Source organism: Neovison vison, chromosome 11 (assembly GCF_020171115.1).
Source record: "Neovison vison isolate M4711 chromosome 11, ASM_NN_V1, whole genome shotgun sequence".
Lineage (NCBI taxonomy): Eukaryota > Metazoa > Chordata > Mammalia > Carnivora > Mustelidae > Neogale > Neogale vison.
In genome coordinates this window covers 184214731-184233644 of record NC_058101.1, presented here as the reverse complement: position 1 = coordinate 184233644, position 18914 = coordinate 184214731, and the positions used below count along the sequence as shown (strand labels likewise).

At 34.8% G+C, this 18914-nt stretch overlaps 1 protein-coding gene across 1 annotated transcript in view; it reads right to left on the bottom strand.

Annotated features, from left to right (window-relative positions):
- Positions 1-474: 474 nt before the first annotated feature.
- PURG (purine rich element binding protein G) overlaps positions 475-18914 on the bottom strand; it is a 37051-nt gene continuing 18611 nt past the window's right edge. Inside the window, exon 4 of the mRNA XM_044225428.1 lies at positions 475-1375. Coding sequence (XP_044081363.1) covers positions 1273-1375 — 103 coding nt within the window. The 3' untranslated portion in view covers positions 475-1272. The remainder of the gene's footprint in view (positions 1376-18914) is intronic.

Below are 18914 nucleotides of genomic sequence, written 5' to 3'. Positions count from 1 at the left end.
GTTTGTCTTGGAAAGTTCCAATTTTATTTTATTTTTTTGTCCATGTTTTCATACACGAGAAGTGGAACTTTTACTTTAAATGTCATCATACAGAAATGGCCTTTTCAATGTCATCTGAGCAATAATAAACATTCTGAAGGCATACTTTTTTCCATGCAAATGTTATCTCATGGTTCAAGTAGATAATAAAACCTTATTCCTTATTAGTAACATACTAAAATAAAGGCACTCAAACAGCACATTTTTGGTAACATACTAATTTCCATGTCTGATGGGTCTAGTTTTTGTAGATCTAACATAAACTTGCTTAAGGGAACTAGGCCAACTGGATTTAAATTCCCATATATGCCCCAAAATTTGGGGGCACAAATGAAATAACGAAATAAGCACATAGTAAAATCAACTTTTGGTTGATTGAAGGGCCCGGGAGAACTAATCTGCTTTCTGAAGAATAATTAAGAATCCAAAGTAATCACACATAGAAACCAGTTTATTAGATTGTCAGTGATACTTTGAGACAAATTCAAGTTATTTCATTTTACTTTATATAAACAGAGGAAGGGAGGAAAGTTTTAAACTTCAAGCTTTGTTCAGCATGTGTGCAGTTAGCATCCACAAAAGCACCATTGGATATGGAAGAATTAGCACCACAGAATTTTAGGACCTAACTGTTAACATGCATCACTGGAAAACTTGGAACATAAAAACTGAAGTAGTACGTGGTATGGTCTATTATAAACAGTACAAGGCAATTTATGATTTGTTTTCATACAGTACAATACAATCACCAATCAATGAGAACCTTTAAGTACAATACAGGACAAAAACACTTTGTACCCTGTTAACACTAAAACAGTTACAGATTCAAAAAACATGTTTCTTGTGAGAGGCAGTGGGTTGAAACTATACCCTCCTCCTCTTTTGAAATTGAGTTATAGAGTTACATGATCTCTTAAGAAAGTATTTTCAAATCTATGTCTCTCTACCTCGGTGCTGACAGATGTTTTTTTTTTTTTTGAAAACTGAAAGGCTCGATGAATTAGAACCAAATCAAACCCAAACCAAAACCTGGTAAGAGTCAAGAAGTACTCCAGGATGGTGGAAGGTATTCCACTCAAGATCGGTTTGAAAAATGACGCCAATGGTGTTGACACTTGTCTTCCCTTCGGTGGAGGAATGTCAAGTAAAGAAGCCTTGCATTCACGATGAACTTCGGTTCATTTCGTTCACACAATGCCTTTATTCTGAAGTGTAACATAAGAGACTTATTCCTTATTCCTCAACTGTTTTTGTAGTGTCATAGGGCTGTTCCTTATGCTGGATTTGACAACAGTGAAAAGGGTTGATATTCTCTCTGGATTTAGGGAAATTTGAGCTAAAGAAAAAATATTAATTTAAATTTAGCATATATGAAATTTTAAAGGGAGTTTCACTATTTTCACAGTACAAACCCATAATGAATATCACTGAAAACCTTTCTGTTAGAAAGCATGTAACAAACCCTCAATTTTAAGTTGTGTGGAGGCCAATTTTGGCATATTAAAAGATACTGTATAAGAAATGTGTAATAGGAACAGATAGATACAGGTATATTCAGATCTCAATGCACTGATGCCAAGGAAAATATATTTTTACTCACCAAGAGAAGAATATACCTTGACGCATCTATGCAGACACATGAATCAATCATGTATCTGCCCAACTTCTAATTCTGGAATAGTGATAACAGGGTCATTTAAGAAAAAGTACTCAATTACAGTATGGCAGCAATTTTATGTTGTATATATTTAACAGCAAAACATTTTTGAAAATAGAATCAATATTATACGGTAAGTTTACAATTCACCATTGCTATAATTGTAATACATGCGTTTATTTGTTTTCCCAGTTAAAAAAAAATCTCACTAGGACCAACATCTTTCAGAACAACAATCTAACATGAAACAAAACCTCCTAAGGAAAATATTCAGCATCACAGAGATTTGAGAAAAGTTTGTTACTCAGCATCACAAAATACTCAATAGATCTACATTTAAGATTGTTCATGCCATGACATTAACACACCTTTGGGTTAATATATTGTATTTTAAAAAGATACCAAGATACAAACCAAAGAACTGACATGGAATTTATTTTTAGTTTCTCCTTGATAAGAGAAGACTGCTGATAAACTTGACTCCTGTCTGTACTGTGTAATGATAACTGCATCTATGAAGCAGCACATTTAGTAAAACACTTAAAACCGGTGATAGAAAAATGGCCACCACAGAGAAAGAACTAAAGATAAGTGTAATCATAAACCAATTTTTTTTTTATTAAGTGAACTGCCTCCAAACAAAAAAGAAAGCAAAGTTTGTTTGCTGTGAAATATTCTTCTGTTAAAAAACATTCTTGGGAAAAAAAAAAACATTCTTGGATAAAAGTTAGTCTATTTTTTTTAAATATCAGAAAGATGTAAGGATGAATTTCAGAAAAAAGTTAACTTTTGAAAAAAAAAAAAAAAAGGATCCTATGCCTTTTCCTCTGAATCAAATCCCTTGTATAAATCAACTACTGATTTTCTGAAGAGGGTACAGCAGCTCTAGAGAGCTGCACATCCACGTTCCTGATTTCAATTTGATAATTTGCCAGGCAGGGCTGACTTGAACATAGAAGAAACAAGGCTTGTTTCTTAATGCTTTAGAGTTACATTAAAAAAAAAACACCCAAATAAAGAAAATTGAGTTATGACAGGCTGGCTTAATGCTTTCGATTGCCCTTATAATTTGACCAACATTTCAACACAAGGTAGAACCAATTAAAGATAAGATTTAAAAAAATAAAAGCTGTCTAAAAATCACTCAATGAAAAAGCCTCCAAATTTTACATTTTAACCTCAAATGATTGTAGACTTAGACTAACAGTTTTGCTGTTCTCACACACACTTTTGTTTCGCTAGAGTTTTATTTCTGAATTGTTCATTGGTTCTATCACATAACACAATTTTCTATTAAGTTAAAATAGTTTGAATTATTGTATTATAAGAAGCTTTAGAAAAACACATAAGTAGGATAAATTTATAAAAGGATAAAGAATATTTTATGGGATTTTAGACAAATTCTATACAGACAAATAGCTAGTTCAAGGTAATAAAGTGCCTTCATTTCTAGGTAATTTATTTTTCACTAAAATATTTTAAGGCTTTATAAGAAACTTAACATTATCAGAAGTATGATAGTATACAGGATTATGCTATTAATTAGCATTCTTTCATAGGTCTTATTTCATTTAATCTTTAAATTCATATTAGGTGCTTTTTAATAATCAGCAGCTTAAAATTATAAATCTGAATTATAAATTCTGAATTCATTTTGTGAGGAAAAAGAGAGATGTATAATTTCTCAATGCTGTGATTTGTACTTAAGACTCACATGTGGCTTGTGAACAATTTAGTTTATGTCATAATAGACAACAGGCAATGCTCTCAAAAAATTCAACAGAATATTTATCCCATGGCCAACAGGACCATCATTTCATTCATTCATATATTCTGTTGTCTCTACATTTAAATGATTGCACAGCCTTAAGTATAAAAGGCCAGAGGAAATCTAAGATAAATTCTTCAAATACAGGCACAATGAATATTTTTTTTATTGCAATAGCTTATGCATAATCTGAACTGTATGCCAACATCCAATGTTAAAGCATTTATATTTGTTTTCGGTTTGCTTCTACTACCCATGGGTGTATACTGGAAACCTAACAGAAGTGTATACAATAGCTATAATCATACAGAATTCTATTTCTTCTTGTCATTTCTCTTTGGAATACATGAGGGTATTTTAAGCAATCTGTGTAGTTAGTTATGTTGACAGCCCCAGATTTTAAGATAAATTATGACTATATGGACATCAACTTACTCAGTTGATTATAACCCATACAAACTAATTAAAATGTTCGAATATTCTTTTTCAGGAGTTTAGCTATTTTTATCAGAAGATTACTAAAGCCAGGCACCAGATTAAATGTCCATGATACCTAAAATGCTTATCTAACTACCACTGGATGAATTTAAAATGCTCCTTAAATTAAAGGTTTTTGAGGTTAGGAGGGAGGAGGAAAGTTAAAATTCATTGAAAAGAATGGTTTAAAGGAAATGTTCTACATAATTAGAGAAACAGGAACTACCAGTAGGAAAAAAGTGCCAGTCTTAAAATTGGGTTTGGTTTACAATCTAAAGCCTAGTAAGAGTAATTCCTGGCGATAAAAAAAAAAAAATCAAAATGGCATAAACCTTTATAATTGCACATTCCTTTACCAAAGTGCCACAAGTTACCAAAAAATCTTTTTAAATGAATACAATGCTACTTATCAAAATCTAAGTATACATAAGTTTTACCTTTTTCACAATAGTATAGTATAGTTTCACAAACTTATCATAAATATAACCGGGAAGATGAGTTATAACTTTCTAAAAACAGGATAGTGTTTTTTTTTTTAAATAACTGTTAGAACCTTTGTCATTATGAAGATTCAAACCCAAGTATAGTGAAAGCATTTCCACAGTATCAAAAACATCATGAGAATTATTTAGGCAAATTTTAATAGTTCTGCCATGCAATGCACAGACACCATAGCTTTTTCTTTTTTTTAAACACTGATTTAGTTATCCTGTTTTAATCTGACTACATATTATACTCACTCTCTTTAATCACTGAAGTGACAATATATGGAATAACTGAGTTTTGAAAACAGCATTAAACATTGAGGTTTCTAGCCTTAACTTCTAGCCTTAATTCCTATTAAGCACGGCAAAAAGGTCTGATGCGTGGGTTATTAATTTTCATGCTTCTATCTGTTTATTCTAAATGGAAATGTGTAGAGATAATATGTAAGGACATGAGGATGTTAAAGACCAGAGCACAGATATAGAGCAAATAAAATAATAAGCAACTGTATGGAAATTTTCCATATCATTACATTTGTTAAATCGGGGGAGGACAGTAAAAAATAAGATCTGTTTAGCAAGCAATAATTATATTAATATGCTTTTTAAAAAAATCAGTGGCACATATATAAGGTAAGATTTTTAATATTTTTGTTGTTTGGATGTGATGAAGTTAAACTACAGAGGTATGTCATTATAAACTGAGACCAAAAAAATTGTTCAGAGGGAAAAAGAGAAGGTAAGATCATGATTCTCAGTGACAGGTCACCTGCATTGTACTATGTGACAGGCCAAACATTGTGTAGTGCCTCATTTAATTAAGGTGAAAGTGCTGACAAAAGCATAAAAATGCAAATAATAAAATTAAGATTAGTTCATAGTCAAGGAACATTCAATGACTATCAAAAAAGAACCCCTTCTTTTTCCTACAGTTCAAGAATCTCCATGTTCAGTATAAGAATGTGATCATATAAAAGCCTTTGAAAGAAATGCCCAATTCAATAAATTCTTCATCTTCTGAGGATGGAGAATGGGATGTCAATTGGTATCTTAGTCCTCTGAGAGAATTAACAAACTTTAAAAAAAAGAGGTAAAATCAGAAAGAATCGGGCATGACAAATCACTGATAATGATTTCCCCAAATCCAACATACAGATAGGTCAATCACAGAAAGGTAGATATTCATTCTATATAATTTAATGAATCTTCTTGTAGTTTCTGAAAATGAAAATATAATCGCTTGTGGGTAACAATTTTGGGTAGTGGCAGGGTTTAAAAATTGTTAAAGAAATACTTCAAATGAACACTGAAATGCAGAAGATCCTTAATAGAAGCTGTAGGCAAGTGGAAACCCCATACATGGGATTCCTACTATCTTTAGTTCCTGCATTATCCAAAGTCATATAAATTGCATAATTCCTCTTGGCAATACACACAGATATTCTCCTGTCTTTGCAAAACTTAGGCAATTGCATTTACCTAACAGCTTTACCCTGGTAGCAGTCCTAGAGTGAGGACAAATACTGGACAAACCTGTAAGAGCCATTCCTACCATATACTTTAAACTTGTTTTCTATTATTCCACTCTTTTATAGCAGTTTTCATTTCCAAAATGCCAAACAACTGATTATAATAGTTATTTCTCATTCCAGAAGGAGGGCAAAGTTAATAAAGGGCTTGTGAAGTGGTGGAACCACACAGGGTTTTCAAGATCCTATGTATCTTCTCTGTTCTGTATGTAGTTATATCTAGCAATGCCCTCTGCTATGTGTCTATACCCCTTGAGGTCAAAGACTGGATCTTGTTGTGTGCTGTATACCTAGATCTAACAGAATGTTTAGCTCATACTAAATGCAAAATAAATATCTGTTGATTTGGGGAATGAGAAATAGGACTGAAAAAAATGAAAGTAGCTTAACATACTGCCCCTCACCCTTGACTTCCAAGTGAAAAGCCATGCGTACCCACTCTTGCTTCTCCACCACAGTAACGTAAGTGGTATTACCCTTCTTACCTAATAGGATTGTATTACTCACTCTTAAACCTTGATGGCAAAGACCCTGTGGTATGTGTCCTCCAGAATACTGGTGACTCAACTTTTACTGCTACTTCTCCTAAAACTGCATTATTCACCTTTTCTTTGGCCAAGTATTTAAATTAAAAGTTATGTTCTGCACACACTGTACTATTCTTAAGCTAATTCAGACATAAAGAATCAAGAAAATCCTCACCCCTGTAATCATCAGCATGACTCTGGAGAATATCAGAAGGGACTGAAAAGGCAGACATATTACAGCAAAAAACACTGGGGACTAGAGGTTCTTTAATTTTCTGGAAATTAGGGGCGCCTGGGTGGCTCAGTGGGTTAAAGCCTCTGCCTTCGGCTCAGGTCATGATCTCAGCGTCCTGGGATGGAGACCCACATCGGGCTCTCTGCTCAGCGGGGAGCCTGCTTCCTCCTCTCTCTCTGCCTGCCTCTCTGACTATTTGTGATCTCTGTCTGTCAAATAAATAAATAAAATCTTTAAAAAAACATTTTTCTGGAAATTAGTGCAGGAGAACTAAGATCCTTAAGAAGATAGTGATTTTAGTGAACAAGGTTAATGTCAAGTTTAAACTACAAGATATTGAAAGTCTTTTCCAGCTCTAGAATTCTATTTTGTGCTGCCTGATTCCTCTTCTGGTAAGAGGAGAATCTACACAGTGTGCAAAGAGTATTTCATTTTTTTTTTTTAAAAAGGGATAGTTAAACTTGAAAAGTTTGATGAACTCTTGAGCAACTGTGAATATTAAAAGTTTTCTCTAAACCACCATTATTCCTTCTTTTGCAACAATACCATGTAAAGCCTTTTAAATCCTGAATAAATATACTTAAATTATGTCAGTGTGGTGTGGATATTACTTTGCTGGCGATACTTCATATTGTAAGCAAAATTAGTAGTGAGGAGTTTGCCCCTGGTCCTGCTACTTTGCATGAACCTGTCCCCTAAAGAAGTCTTAAGTTAATTACAATTAAGTACAATTCATGACCTCATTTCCAACTTCAAAGAAAGTAGGTGAAATTATTTAATTTTTTTTCAATCACAGCAGTGGAAAAACAAAAGCCTATGCTATTAAGTTTGAATCTCTAAACTACTATGAATGTTTATAAAACAGGACTATGAACTCAAACATTTTGACTGAGAAGCAACAAAAACAATACTAATTCCAAAATTAGGAAGCAAAATCAAGTTTTCATTTGGGTCCTTTCTCTTTCCTTTTTCTTTTTGATAAGTCTAGCTGGGGGTTTATCGATCTTATTAATTCTTTCAAAGAACCAGCCAGCTCCTAGTTTTGTTGATTTGTTCTACTGTTGTTTTTTTCCCCTCTGTCATTAATTTCTGCTCTAATCTTTATTATTTCTCGTCTCCTGTTGGATTTAGGCTTTATTTGTTGTTCTTTTTCCATCTTCTTTAGGTGTAAGGTTAGATTGTGTACTTGAGACTGTCCTTGTTTCTTGAGAAGAATCTAATTTTTAAAAGCCAGAGGAAAGATGATTTACTATCAGCTTTAATTTTTGCTAAGCGAGGACTTCTCAAAACCCTTCAGGCAGAGTGTACTCCCTGGGAAATCAGGTTTATAATTCTTTATTTCACAACCTAAGACCTCTTTACCCTTCTAACATTAAACTGATATCATTACTCATGCTAAAATGGGAACAAGGGCCATATTCTCATTTTTCCACATGGCAACAAACATTATTGGCAGTTAATTAAAATTAATTACTCCAACTAAAATGATGACAAACTGCTGAGAGAATTCATGCATACTGCTCAAAAGTAGTTAATCATCTTTACAGTTTAGAACATAGATCCTTGAGGCTTGGTAGGATAGCACAGCAAGTCCTCTGTACAGGTTAAATTATACTAATGAGATTCTTTTGAGGATTTAAATGTAACTCCTTTTTTATATGAACTAAGACTTATGAGAAGTAAGCTTAACTTAAGCCAAATTCTACACTAAGGTAGGTTGTATAAGGAAAGTATCATTTCAACATTTCTGGAATTATTAGAATGAAATATGAATGTGGTAAATAAAATAGTTTAGGAACCATAAGGAGAAAAATAAGCATGAGAGGGGAGAAGGAAGGTGTATTTAGTGGAGGGCAGAAAGAAATGAGAAAATCAGTAGATAAGAGGGAGTCACAGGATGGGAATAATCTGAAACATTATTTTCTCAGTTATCTGGCAAAAATTCTAATTTTTTTTGCATGCCTTTTTCCATAGGACTGATAGAAGCACCATGGTATTTTACGGTTATTTTTCTTCTGGCTGAAGAGTTGTATAAACACTGAAAATGACATGCTAACATCCCATAAAGTTAAGAAGGTGCTTGTTGTGTGTACTGTTGGTGTGTAGGTTAATGTTCTGCTATTTTGTGGTTCCACAGCTTCTCATTTAAGAATCTTACAGATGGAGATGGTATGGATTGGGAGAAACTAGCCCAGGGCCAGCTCAGTGCTCGCCTTTATGTAGTTAGGTCAAAATTCAGAGTCCTTTTCAGTCAGAATAATGTTCTCTTGAAAAAGACAACAGCAGGGGCGCCTGGGTGGCTCAGTGGGTTAAAGCTTCTGCCTTCGGCTCAGGTCATGATCTCAGCGTCCTGGGATGGAGACCCACATCGGGCTCTCTGCTCGGTGGGGAGCCTGCTTCCCCCTCTCTCTCTGCCTGCCTCTCTGCCTACTTGTGCTCTCTATCTCTGTCAAATAAAAAAATGAATAAATCTTAAAAAAAAAAAAAAAGGAGAGAGAAGACAACAGCAGATAGTAACAATTCACATCTGTTGGTACACAATTTACTGTGACTCCCTAGAGTCACGATATCATCTTCACTTAAATTTACTATGGCTCCCAAATCTCAATGAATCCTTGCTTAAAATGGCAATTTTTAGGTAAATTCAATTAGAACTTAAAAAACAAAAACAAAAACACAGAAAAACCCCAAAAATGTAATCTGGAGATGTTGGTTTCATTGTATCTGTTCTCCTTCTATTTGTAAAAATTATGGATCTAAGTGAGTTTGTAATAATAAAACTGAGCTCATAAAGTCTATGTTATACAATTTTAAGAGTGCATAAAAGCTACTGAGCCATCACCACCATATTGATAAACAGTGAAAACATCCCTTCCAGCATGCTTTGATTACGGAGATATCATAAGATGTACTTCCTCACCTGGAGTTATTTCTGACATTTGCTTTCTGAGGTCAAAGCAGACATACAAAGGGAAGGAAACATATAGTAGCAGAGGCATTGTAACTGCTGGGGTGCAGTTAGTTGCCCAGTATCTTTGTTGTTAATAAAATCTCCCAGAATAGTACCTCTTGATGCATCCAACAGTAATTAAGGTGGGAGAACTGTCACTGAATATTAATATTAGAGGGTATTTTGTCCCCTCATTCCTGCTGCAGTTTTGCTGCCCTGGCTTTAATGATAGCCATGTGTCATTTAAGATGCTCAGTGAAGATCTAATTATTTCTTGCCTGTTTTTTCTAAAGAATCATCTGCAACAGAAGGAAACTATTTATTGAAGAACTCCACACCACAGATGATCTCAAAAATATTAGGTTGAGTGAAAGAAGCCAAATGATGAAACTACATGTTCATCTTATATACACTTATATACAATTCTAGAACAGACCAAACTAACCTGTAGTCACAGAAATTGGATCAGGGATTGCTTTTGGAGGTTTGGATTGGGGAAAGAGTGGCACTGTTGACTGGAAAGGGAAACAAATTTTCTGGGGTGAGAAAAATGTTCTGTGTCTGTCAAAACTGATTGAATGATATGTTAAGATTTGAACATTTTACTGTAAGTAAATTACACCTTAATAGAAAATATGAAAAAGCACTGCCACTGAACACAATGTTCTTACTGAAGCATTAGTGTAGGATGGAGTTTTTGTTTTCATTTCAGAACTTCTGCCTTCACACGGTCCCATGAAGAGCAACACATCCTAGAATGGGACCCATGACCAATACTCTACAGAGAAGTGGATTTTAGATCAGGGTACTGAACTAAACCAGGTTTAGTTTATTGCTGGGAAGAAAAATAAAGAAGACAAATTCTTTTATGGACCCAGCTCTAAGAAAGGACAATAAAACTAATCTTACATTAAAAAATACCCGAGAACAGAAAAGGGTTTTTAAGTTTGATTTATCCTTGTGAAAATACTAATTTATAAAGGCATAAAAAATAGCAATAAAAAACTTGGCTCAAATGCTACTTAACAGTGATCATGGCAATATGGCCTTCACTCTTTTTTTGTTTCCCCAAGGATGAGTGAACACTGGTGGAAAGTAGTAGTATACCACTGGTATCTAAAGAAGACTGAGGAACTTAAAACATTTAGGTGGAAAGAAAGCAAGATTTTATTTATGTTACTTTGGTGCATATTCAAGTGTATATATTGAATATCACATTTTAAAACCATTTTGAATGCCAATGTTTGGGGCCTAATTTATGATTACCTCGCCACTTCAAATCTAAGGGGCCATATGTTCATCAGCTTTAAAGAGGTTATAAGCAGAATCAAAAAACCACAGAAGTCCCAATTTCCTACAGAAATAACCTTATTACACTGACAGTTCTAAAAATAAATAAGTGAAAGAATTCTATTAATTCTGAGAAGAAAGTAGTAATACCCTGAATAAAATTTACCTATAAGTAATGCCAAGGATTCATGGGCAGTTAAAACTATAATCAAAAGCCAGAGAATTACTTATCCAATTTATTTCTTTTTTAATTCCAATTCAAATCCACCAAGGCTTTATGTTGTTTTAAATCTGCATGTCATACGGCGACACCTAAAACACTTAATTTGACTACTCATCATGATCTCCCCTGAGACTAGACAGAAAAAAATGAAAAAAAAAAAAAAAAAAAAAAAAGGTAACCAATTTCCCTAGCATAATGGCTGGCTTTTGACAACTCAATAAATGAATGAATGTTTTCCTTTCCCTTGATTATCACTTCTTACCTCACATAGTGGCTTCTTACTGCAAATTAAAAATTCAGTATGATGGAAAAGGAAAAGCATAGACATTGACTTAGTAAAAGAGGGCAGTTGCTCTGAAACTCCTACGCCATGTGTCATTATTGCTGCTCCAGCTTTTGTTGACCTAAAAATCACATAAATATAAACCAACACAATTGTGAAAGCAGAACAAGTTGATAGAAGATAAATTCTATATTGATAGAAGATGAGATTTTTTAGCTATAAAATTTTCCTTTTAAAAAGGCAATTAAAGGGGGCGCCTGGGTGGCTCAGTGGGTTGGGCCTCTGCCTTCGGCCCAGGTCATGATCTCAAGGTCCTGTAATCGAGCCCCGCATCGGGCTCTCTGCTGGGTGAGGAGCCTGCTTCCCCCTCTCTCTCTCTGCCTACCTCTCTGTCTACTTGTGATCTCTCTCTCCCTCTGTCAAATAAATAAAATCTTAAAAAAACAAACAAACAAACAACAACAACAACAACAAAAAAACTCAATTAAAGGGGTGCCTGGGTGGTGTGGTTGTTCGGCGTCTGCCTAGAGCTCAGGTCATGATTCCAGGGTCCTGGGATTGAGCCCGGAGTGGGGCTCCCTGCTCAGCCGGGAGTCTTCTCCCTCTGCTGTTCCCCCTGCTTGTGCTCTCTCACTCACTCTCTCAAATAAATAAATAAGACGTTAAAAAAATTACAAAAATAAGAACTCAATTAAGGGTGCCTGGGGGGCTCAGTCATTTGAGCGTCTTACTCTTGATTTTTGCTCAAGTCGTGATCTGAGGGTTGTGAGCCTGAACCTCGGATTGGACTGGGCTCCACGCTCAGGGCGGGGCCGGCTTGTCCTTCTCCCTCTGTTCCTTCCTCTCCCCACTCCAAATAAATAAGTCAGTTAGTAAATAAATAAATAAATTAATTAATTAATAAAATCTTTAAAAAACCCAACTAAATCAATGACACTAAAGGACGTTGTTTGCTTTGCTAGATGAACAATAAAAACTTTCATAATTAGCAGACTGGATAGTTGTGAAATGTTTCACGTAAATCTCTGACATAGAGATTTAAAAGTTCGTCAGTACCAAAGATAAATGGAATATCAAGTGCTAGAAGATAGAAAAAAAATATATAGCTTGAGATTATATGAAATGAGAAAAAGCTCAGAAATAAAGATGACGGTTTGCAGGGGCCTCTTTATGACAGTTAACTGGGACCAGTAACTACATTTACCATCCTGAAACCATGTTTGAAAGCATGTATTAACCATCAAAAAGCTATTTTTTCAGTCAAAAATGACCCACAACCATAATCTTGCACTGCTTTCAACTTTAAAATAAACGAGTGTGAAAACCGTTCCAGCTGACAGAAGAAAACAAATATCCTGAATAAAGCCCATATACTATCTCCCACTGACTTTCAAGGAAGCAACAGAGAAGCAGAAATGGAGTAGCGGAAGGAGCACTTCCTGAAAACTAGTTCAAGTTCTGAAATGACTGGTTAGATGATTATGAACAAGTCACACACTCTCTTTAATATTTTTCCTATCTGTTTTACAATGAGGGTGTTAAATGACTCTAAAGACTCCTTCAGGCAAAAAAACATTAAAGTTGATAGCAGATTTAGACAAGAAAATCTTATGTTGTCAAGTCATTAAGTAAAACAGGTGAATATAATCCTTTTAGTAGTGGGGTCATTGATCCCCAAATCATGCAAACTGACGATCATCTTTTTAAAAAAGGAAATAAAGCAGTTCAGATTCTCTCCAGCAACACAAATATACTTTGATATCTCCCAGTCTGTGGATGGTTTATTCATTTTCTTGATGGCATCTTTTGATAAAAAGAACACATTAATTTTGATGCAGTATCGTATTTTTAATTTTTTTTTCTTTTATAAAAGTTAGTAACTTTTGTTTCCTGTCCAAGAGAGTTCTGCCTACATAGTTGTGTGCTTTTCTATTTGACTGACAATAGCTTCAGGAGATTATAACTAGTCCAACTCCCTGGCTACTGCTGGGCCTGAGATTTCCTGTGGTAAAAGGAGGTTCCCTTCCAATTTTGCATAATTTTTTATACTCTCTGGGGAGTTGTTCATGTTATGGGTTGGGAAGAATTAATAATGATGTTATTAGTATTTATCAAATGCTTATTATGTGATAGAAACTTTGCTAACAGCTTCATATATCTTAACACATTTAATTTTCTAAAGAGAATCCTGGCTGACTATAGCTTCTGTAAGGTCAAGAAATCTTATCTGTTTGTTGATACATCCTCTGGACCAAGAAAATTATCCCAGAACAGAGTAATTAATAGGTATAAACTGAATGCTGAATGAATAAATTCACACAGTAAGTCTATAATGTTATATAATTTGCCTACTATTCATAAGAGTGACATAATTTGGACTTGAACCTAGGACTGGCTGACACCAAATTCTGTGTTCTTTATAATTCTGTACTGAGGCCACTAAGACTGCCTGATAACTCTGGAGGAACCCAGAAACTAAAGATACAGCTGAAATTACTGCTATTATTTAAGGGGTGGACGGAATGGTTTAAAGTTATTGTGTTTTATTCCTCTCCTAGCAAAAGGCAAATGTGGAACTTCTTTTAAACACGGCTCCCTTTTTTTTTTTTTTAAGATTTTATTTATTTATTTGAGAGAGAGACAGTGAAAGAGAGCATGAGAGGGGAGAAGGTCAGAGGGAGAAGCAGACTCTCCATTGAGTTGGGAGCCTGATGCGGGACTTGATCCCAGGACTCTGGGATCATGATCTGAGCCGAACGCAGTGGCTTAATCAACAGAACCACCCAGGCACCCCTCTCCCTTTTTTTTTAAGTTTATTTTTTGAGAGAGCACAAGTGGCTGCAGAAGTAGAGAGAATCTCAAGCAAACTCTGGGCTGAGCTCAGAGCCCAACACAGAGCTCAAGCCCATGACCCTTGAGATCATGACCCCAGTCGAAGCCAAGAGTCCAACCCTTGCTTAATGGACTGAGCAACTCAGGTGACCCTCTTTTTTTTTTTTTTTTTAAGTAGGCTCCATGCCCAGCATGGAGCGCAATGCAGGACTTGAACTCATGACCACAAGATGAAGACCCGAGCTGAGATCAAGAGTCAGAGACTTAATCAACTGAACCACCCAGGTGCCCCTAAGCTCCTTCTTGATAATCTTGGCCATATTGATCTTTCTATATTTATAACCATGTGATAACTTGTGCAGATGGAGCCAGTATGAAACTTTTATGGCCATGGATATGTGGGGCCAGAAAAATTGAATCTGCACATATAGTTTAGAGCTCAGTCTGCTAACTCCTCAGTGATGCTGCAAAGCCACTGCTCACTGGGAATGCTAGGAGCAAGGTTATTTATTTAAAGGAATTTCTAGCAACAGACCTTTAACTACAATACTTTTAATCCTATTGAAATTGACTCCTATTGAATATTGATTGAATACAATATAGAGAGCATAATAAAATTTTGTATGAATGAGAATACTTCAATGCTTTATAATCTTCATTGTTAACAACTATAATCACTGCAGGGACAACAAACAAAAACAACAACAAAACAAAACTATAATCACCATATAATGGTGTAAATGAAGAATATATAGGTTCTTGAGTTAATTTTGTATAAACTTAGAATTTCCCTTTCAAATAGGTTTTGAAAAAAACCTGCTTCCACCTTATTATGTGGTCATTTACTCTTGCTCATAAGAGTTTAAGAAAAAATTCTCCAGTCGGTTTTTAATTATTAACTGACCTGACTGAAAATGAAGTATTTTTATCTCTGAAGTTCTCGAAATAACACTTTTTGAAGGCTACACTGCATTGCAGGAGCCATGATAAGACTTGTGATGATAGGACAGCAAGGGATCTGTATTCTAGTCATTAGGATAAAGCTCTGGAAGGTTCACTAAGGTGGGAGCTCAGGGGACACCTGAGAGGCTCAGTCTGTTGAGTGTCTGCCTTTGGCTCAGGTCATGATCCCCAGGTTTTGGGATCAAGTCCCACATCAGGTTCCTTGCTCAGCGGGGACCTTGCTTCTCCCTCTGCCTGCTGCTCCCCCTGCTTGTGCTCTCTCTCTCTGTCTCTGTCTCTGACAAATAAATAAATAAATAAATAAATAAATAAATAAAATTTTTTTAAAAGGTGGGAGCTCAGGAAATAGACTAAAGAATAGAGATGCCAAAGACTCAATAATTAGAGAAAAAAGGTTGACTTTAGGCAAATATATTGATTACCAATCAATCATTATATTGATTACAAATATATTGATTACCAAAATAATGATTTGATATACCTTCTGCTAGGGTTAAAACCCACAGTATACTGAGTGCAGAACTGAGCCCAAAGATATGATGAAAACAGGAAAATGTTTAGAGCATATTTTTAAAAAACCATTTAAATTGGCTATAAAAACATGTGCTTAATTCACAGAACTAGAATAAATAATTCTGAAATATGTATGGAACCACAAAAGACTCTGAATAGCCAAAGCGATCTTGAGAAAGAAGAACAAAGCTGGAAGTATTACAATCCCAGATTTCAAGATATACTAGAAAGTATGGTACTGGCACAAAAACAGACACACAGATCAATGGAATAGAATTGGGAGCCCAGAAATAAACCTGTACTTTTATGGCCAATTAATCTACAACTAAGGGACAGAAAATACAACGAGGAAAAGACAGTCTCTTCAATAAATGGTGTTGGGAAAACTAGACAGATACACACAAAAGAATGAAACTGGACCACTTTCTTACACCATGTACAAAATAACTCAAAATGGATTACAGACTTAAATATAAAACCTGAAATAATGAAATGCCTAGAAGAAAACACATAAAATACTCCTTGACATTGGCCTAAGAAATAGTTTTTTGAATATGTCTTCTTATACAAGGCTGACAAAAGCAAAGAAATGATCTGAACTACATTAAACTAAAACACTTTTGTACAATGAAGGAAATCACCAACAATGAAAAAACATGCTGTTGAATGGGAGAAGACACTTGCAAATGATATATCTGTGAAGGGGTTGATATCTAAAATATATAAATAACTCATACAACTCAATAACAACAACAACAACAACAAGAAACAAGCTGATTAAAAAATGGGCAGAGGACGTAAACATTTCCCCAAACAAGATATACACATGACAAGGACAACACAGATGGATCTGGAGGGTATTATGGTAACTGAAATAGTCATAGAAAGACAAACACAATGTTATTTCACTCATATTTGAAATTTAAAACACAAATGAACAAAACAAAACAGAAACAGACTCAGATATAGGGAACAAACTGGTGGTGGCCAGAGGGTAAGTGGGGGTGCGGGTTGATGGGCAAAAAACATGAAGGGAATTAAGAGGCACAAACTTCCAGTTATAAAATAAAGACATCATGCGGAAGTGATGCACAGCATAGGGAATATAGTCAACAGTACTGTAATAACTTTGTATAGTGACAGATGGTAACCAGACCTATTGTAGTGATCATTTTGTAATGTATAAAAATACCGAATCACTCTCTTATACGCCTGAAACTAATATAATACTGTATGCCAATTTTAACTTTTAAAATAACTATTGAAATTATCTGTAAAAATATGTGCTTAATTTTATGAAATTTTGATTTTAAGTTTATCATTTAAAATTTCTTAACATTATTATGAAGGCTGCAATGAGCAGTGGGCTTTTTATAAACCTTAGTATTTTATTAGATCACTAAGTGATCTATAGTAAATCATTTAACCTGCCTGGGCCTATTTTCTTCATCTGTTAAGTGAGGTCAGAGATAATGAACAAAAGCAGTATTTTTATCAGAATGAAATGAGATACAATACGTGAAGGAACTTTGAAAAATATGTGAAATTATATGTAAATTATTGTAATTAAAATTCTATATTCTTTTTACATTTGATTTGATTAGAAATTCCAGTTATGGAAAAACTTTCAGGACAAATGAATCTTTTGTATCAGTAACTAACTGAATTTATCCATGAATGGCTCTTCTTTGAAATGCATCTACAGAAAATTGTTCTAGCTTCAGATTTACTAACAGGGTAACAGTAGAATCAGGCTCATTTCATTTGGCTAAGGTATCAGTGAGATTCATAGTTGAGAACATTGATGGTTTGCTATAAATCCAGACATATGGAGAGAAAAGGATTTTGTGAAGATATTGTTAAGTGCGAAGAGAGTGAAATAAAATTAAAGTGCAGGGAGGGCTAATATATGATATGATGTCACTACTCCTCGCCTTCCTCCAATCTCTCCCCCACTTAATCCCCCATGCACACACAGAAACCACAGTAGTCTTCCATGATGAGCCTGCAAGGGGCTTCACAATCATCTCCAGCTTAGAGTTTAGGAAATCATTACCACTTGAATACAGTAGTCACATGAAGATGTCCCATGAGATGAAACAGAATCATTATTTTCATCCTAGGACATCAAAAGAGATTTAGAACGGAGAAGACAGAATCATTATTTAAAACAATATTGTTGTGGCTCTCTAAATTTGCATCAGTGAAATACACTTTGATCATTATAACATAGGTAGATAATTATATCATATTCAAATTAAGTAATGTAGGTAAGTAAATCATATTTAAAGGGAAAATAACATTCAGCATTTTATAATCGCTAGCTTCGAACACACCTCTCACATATACCAACGCAGTGTCTGGTATGCTGTGGATAATCAGATGAATATCTGTTGAATGAAAAAAGTTTGATTAGGTTCCAAAAGCTGATTTGAATCAAGTAACTTTAGACATGGCATACTTAAAGTTAATGGGAATGGATATTTTTCTTTTGTAAATTATTTTATCTCCAGTCCCTAGCATAAAGCCTGGCACAGGATGGCCACTCGACATCCACTGAGTGAATAGAACAGGATTACTGATCTATTAAGCAAGGGAAAGAATTTTCTGAAGTACAATTTAGGATAGGCAGGAAACAAAAGATCCCATATTCTACGCGCCTTAATTTGTTGAGTCAATCCTTGAAATAAAATGACATGGTATTTCTTACCGGGTTTTAAAATTACCGCTTTCATTCCCACTTGGCATCATTTTGATTTGTCTATGAAGTTCTGTAATCCTGAAGCAAGATTTCAAAGCAAAAGAGGAATGGGAACAGTTGTGATTATGTGAAGAAAGATGATGGAAGTAATCAGCACAGTGCTAGGTGTGGAGGGGAACAGAAAAAAGGAAGAAATAGTCTCTGGTTTTAAACTTAATAAAAAAGGGGACTGGACAAATGAGACAGAGGGAACCGTCCACTGAAACACTTTTCTAAAGCAACCATCGCTAAGTATGAAGGATACTGAGGAGGACAGGATGGGCCATAAATGTCAGAAGAAAGAAAGAGCATCCGGGGAGAAATGAGGGAAGGCCAAACAAGGAAGTCGAAGGTACCTGGAAGAGAAGTTTCACTGACCCCAGGAATATATATATTGAAAGAT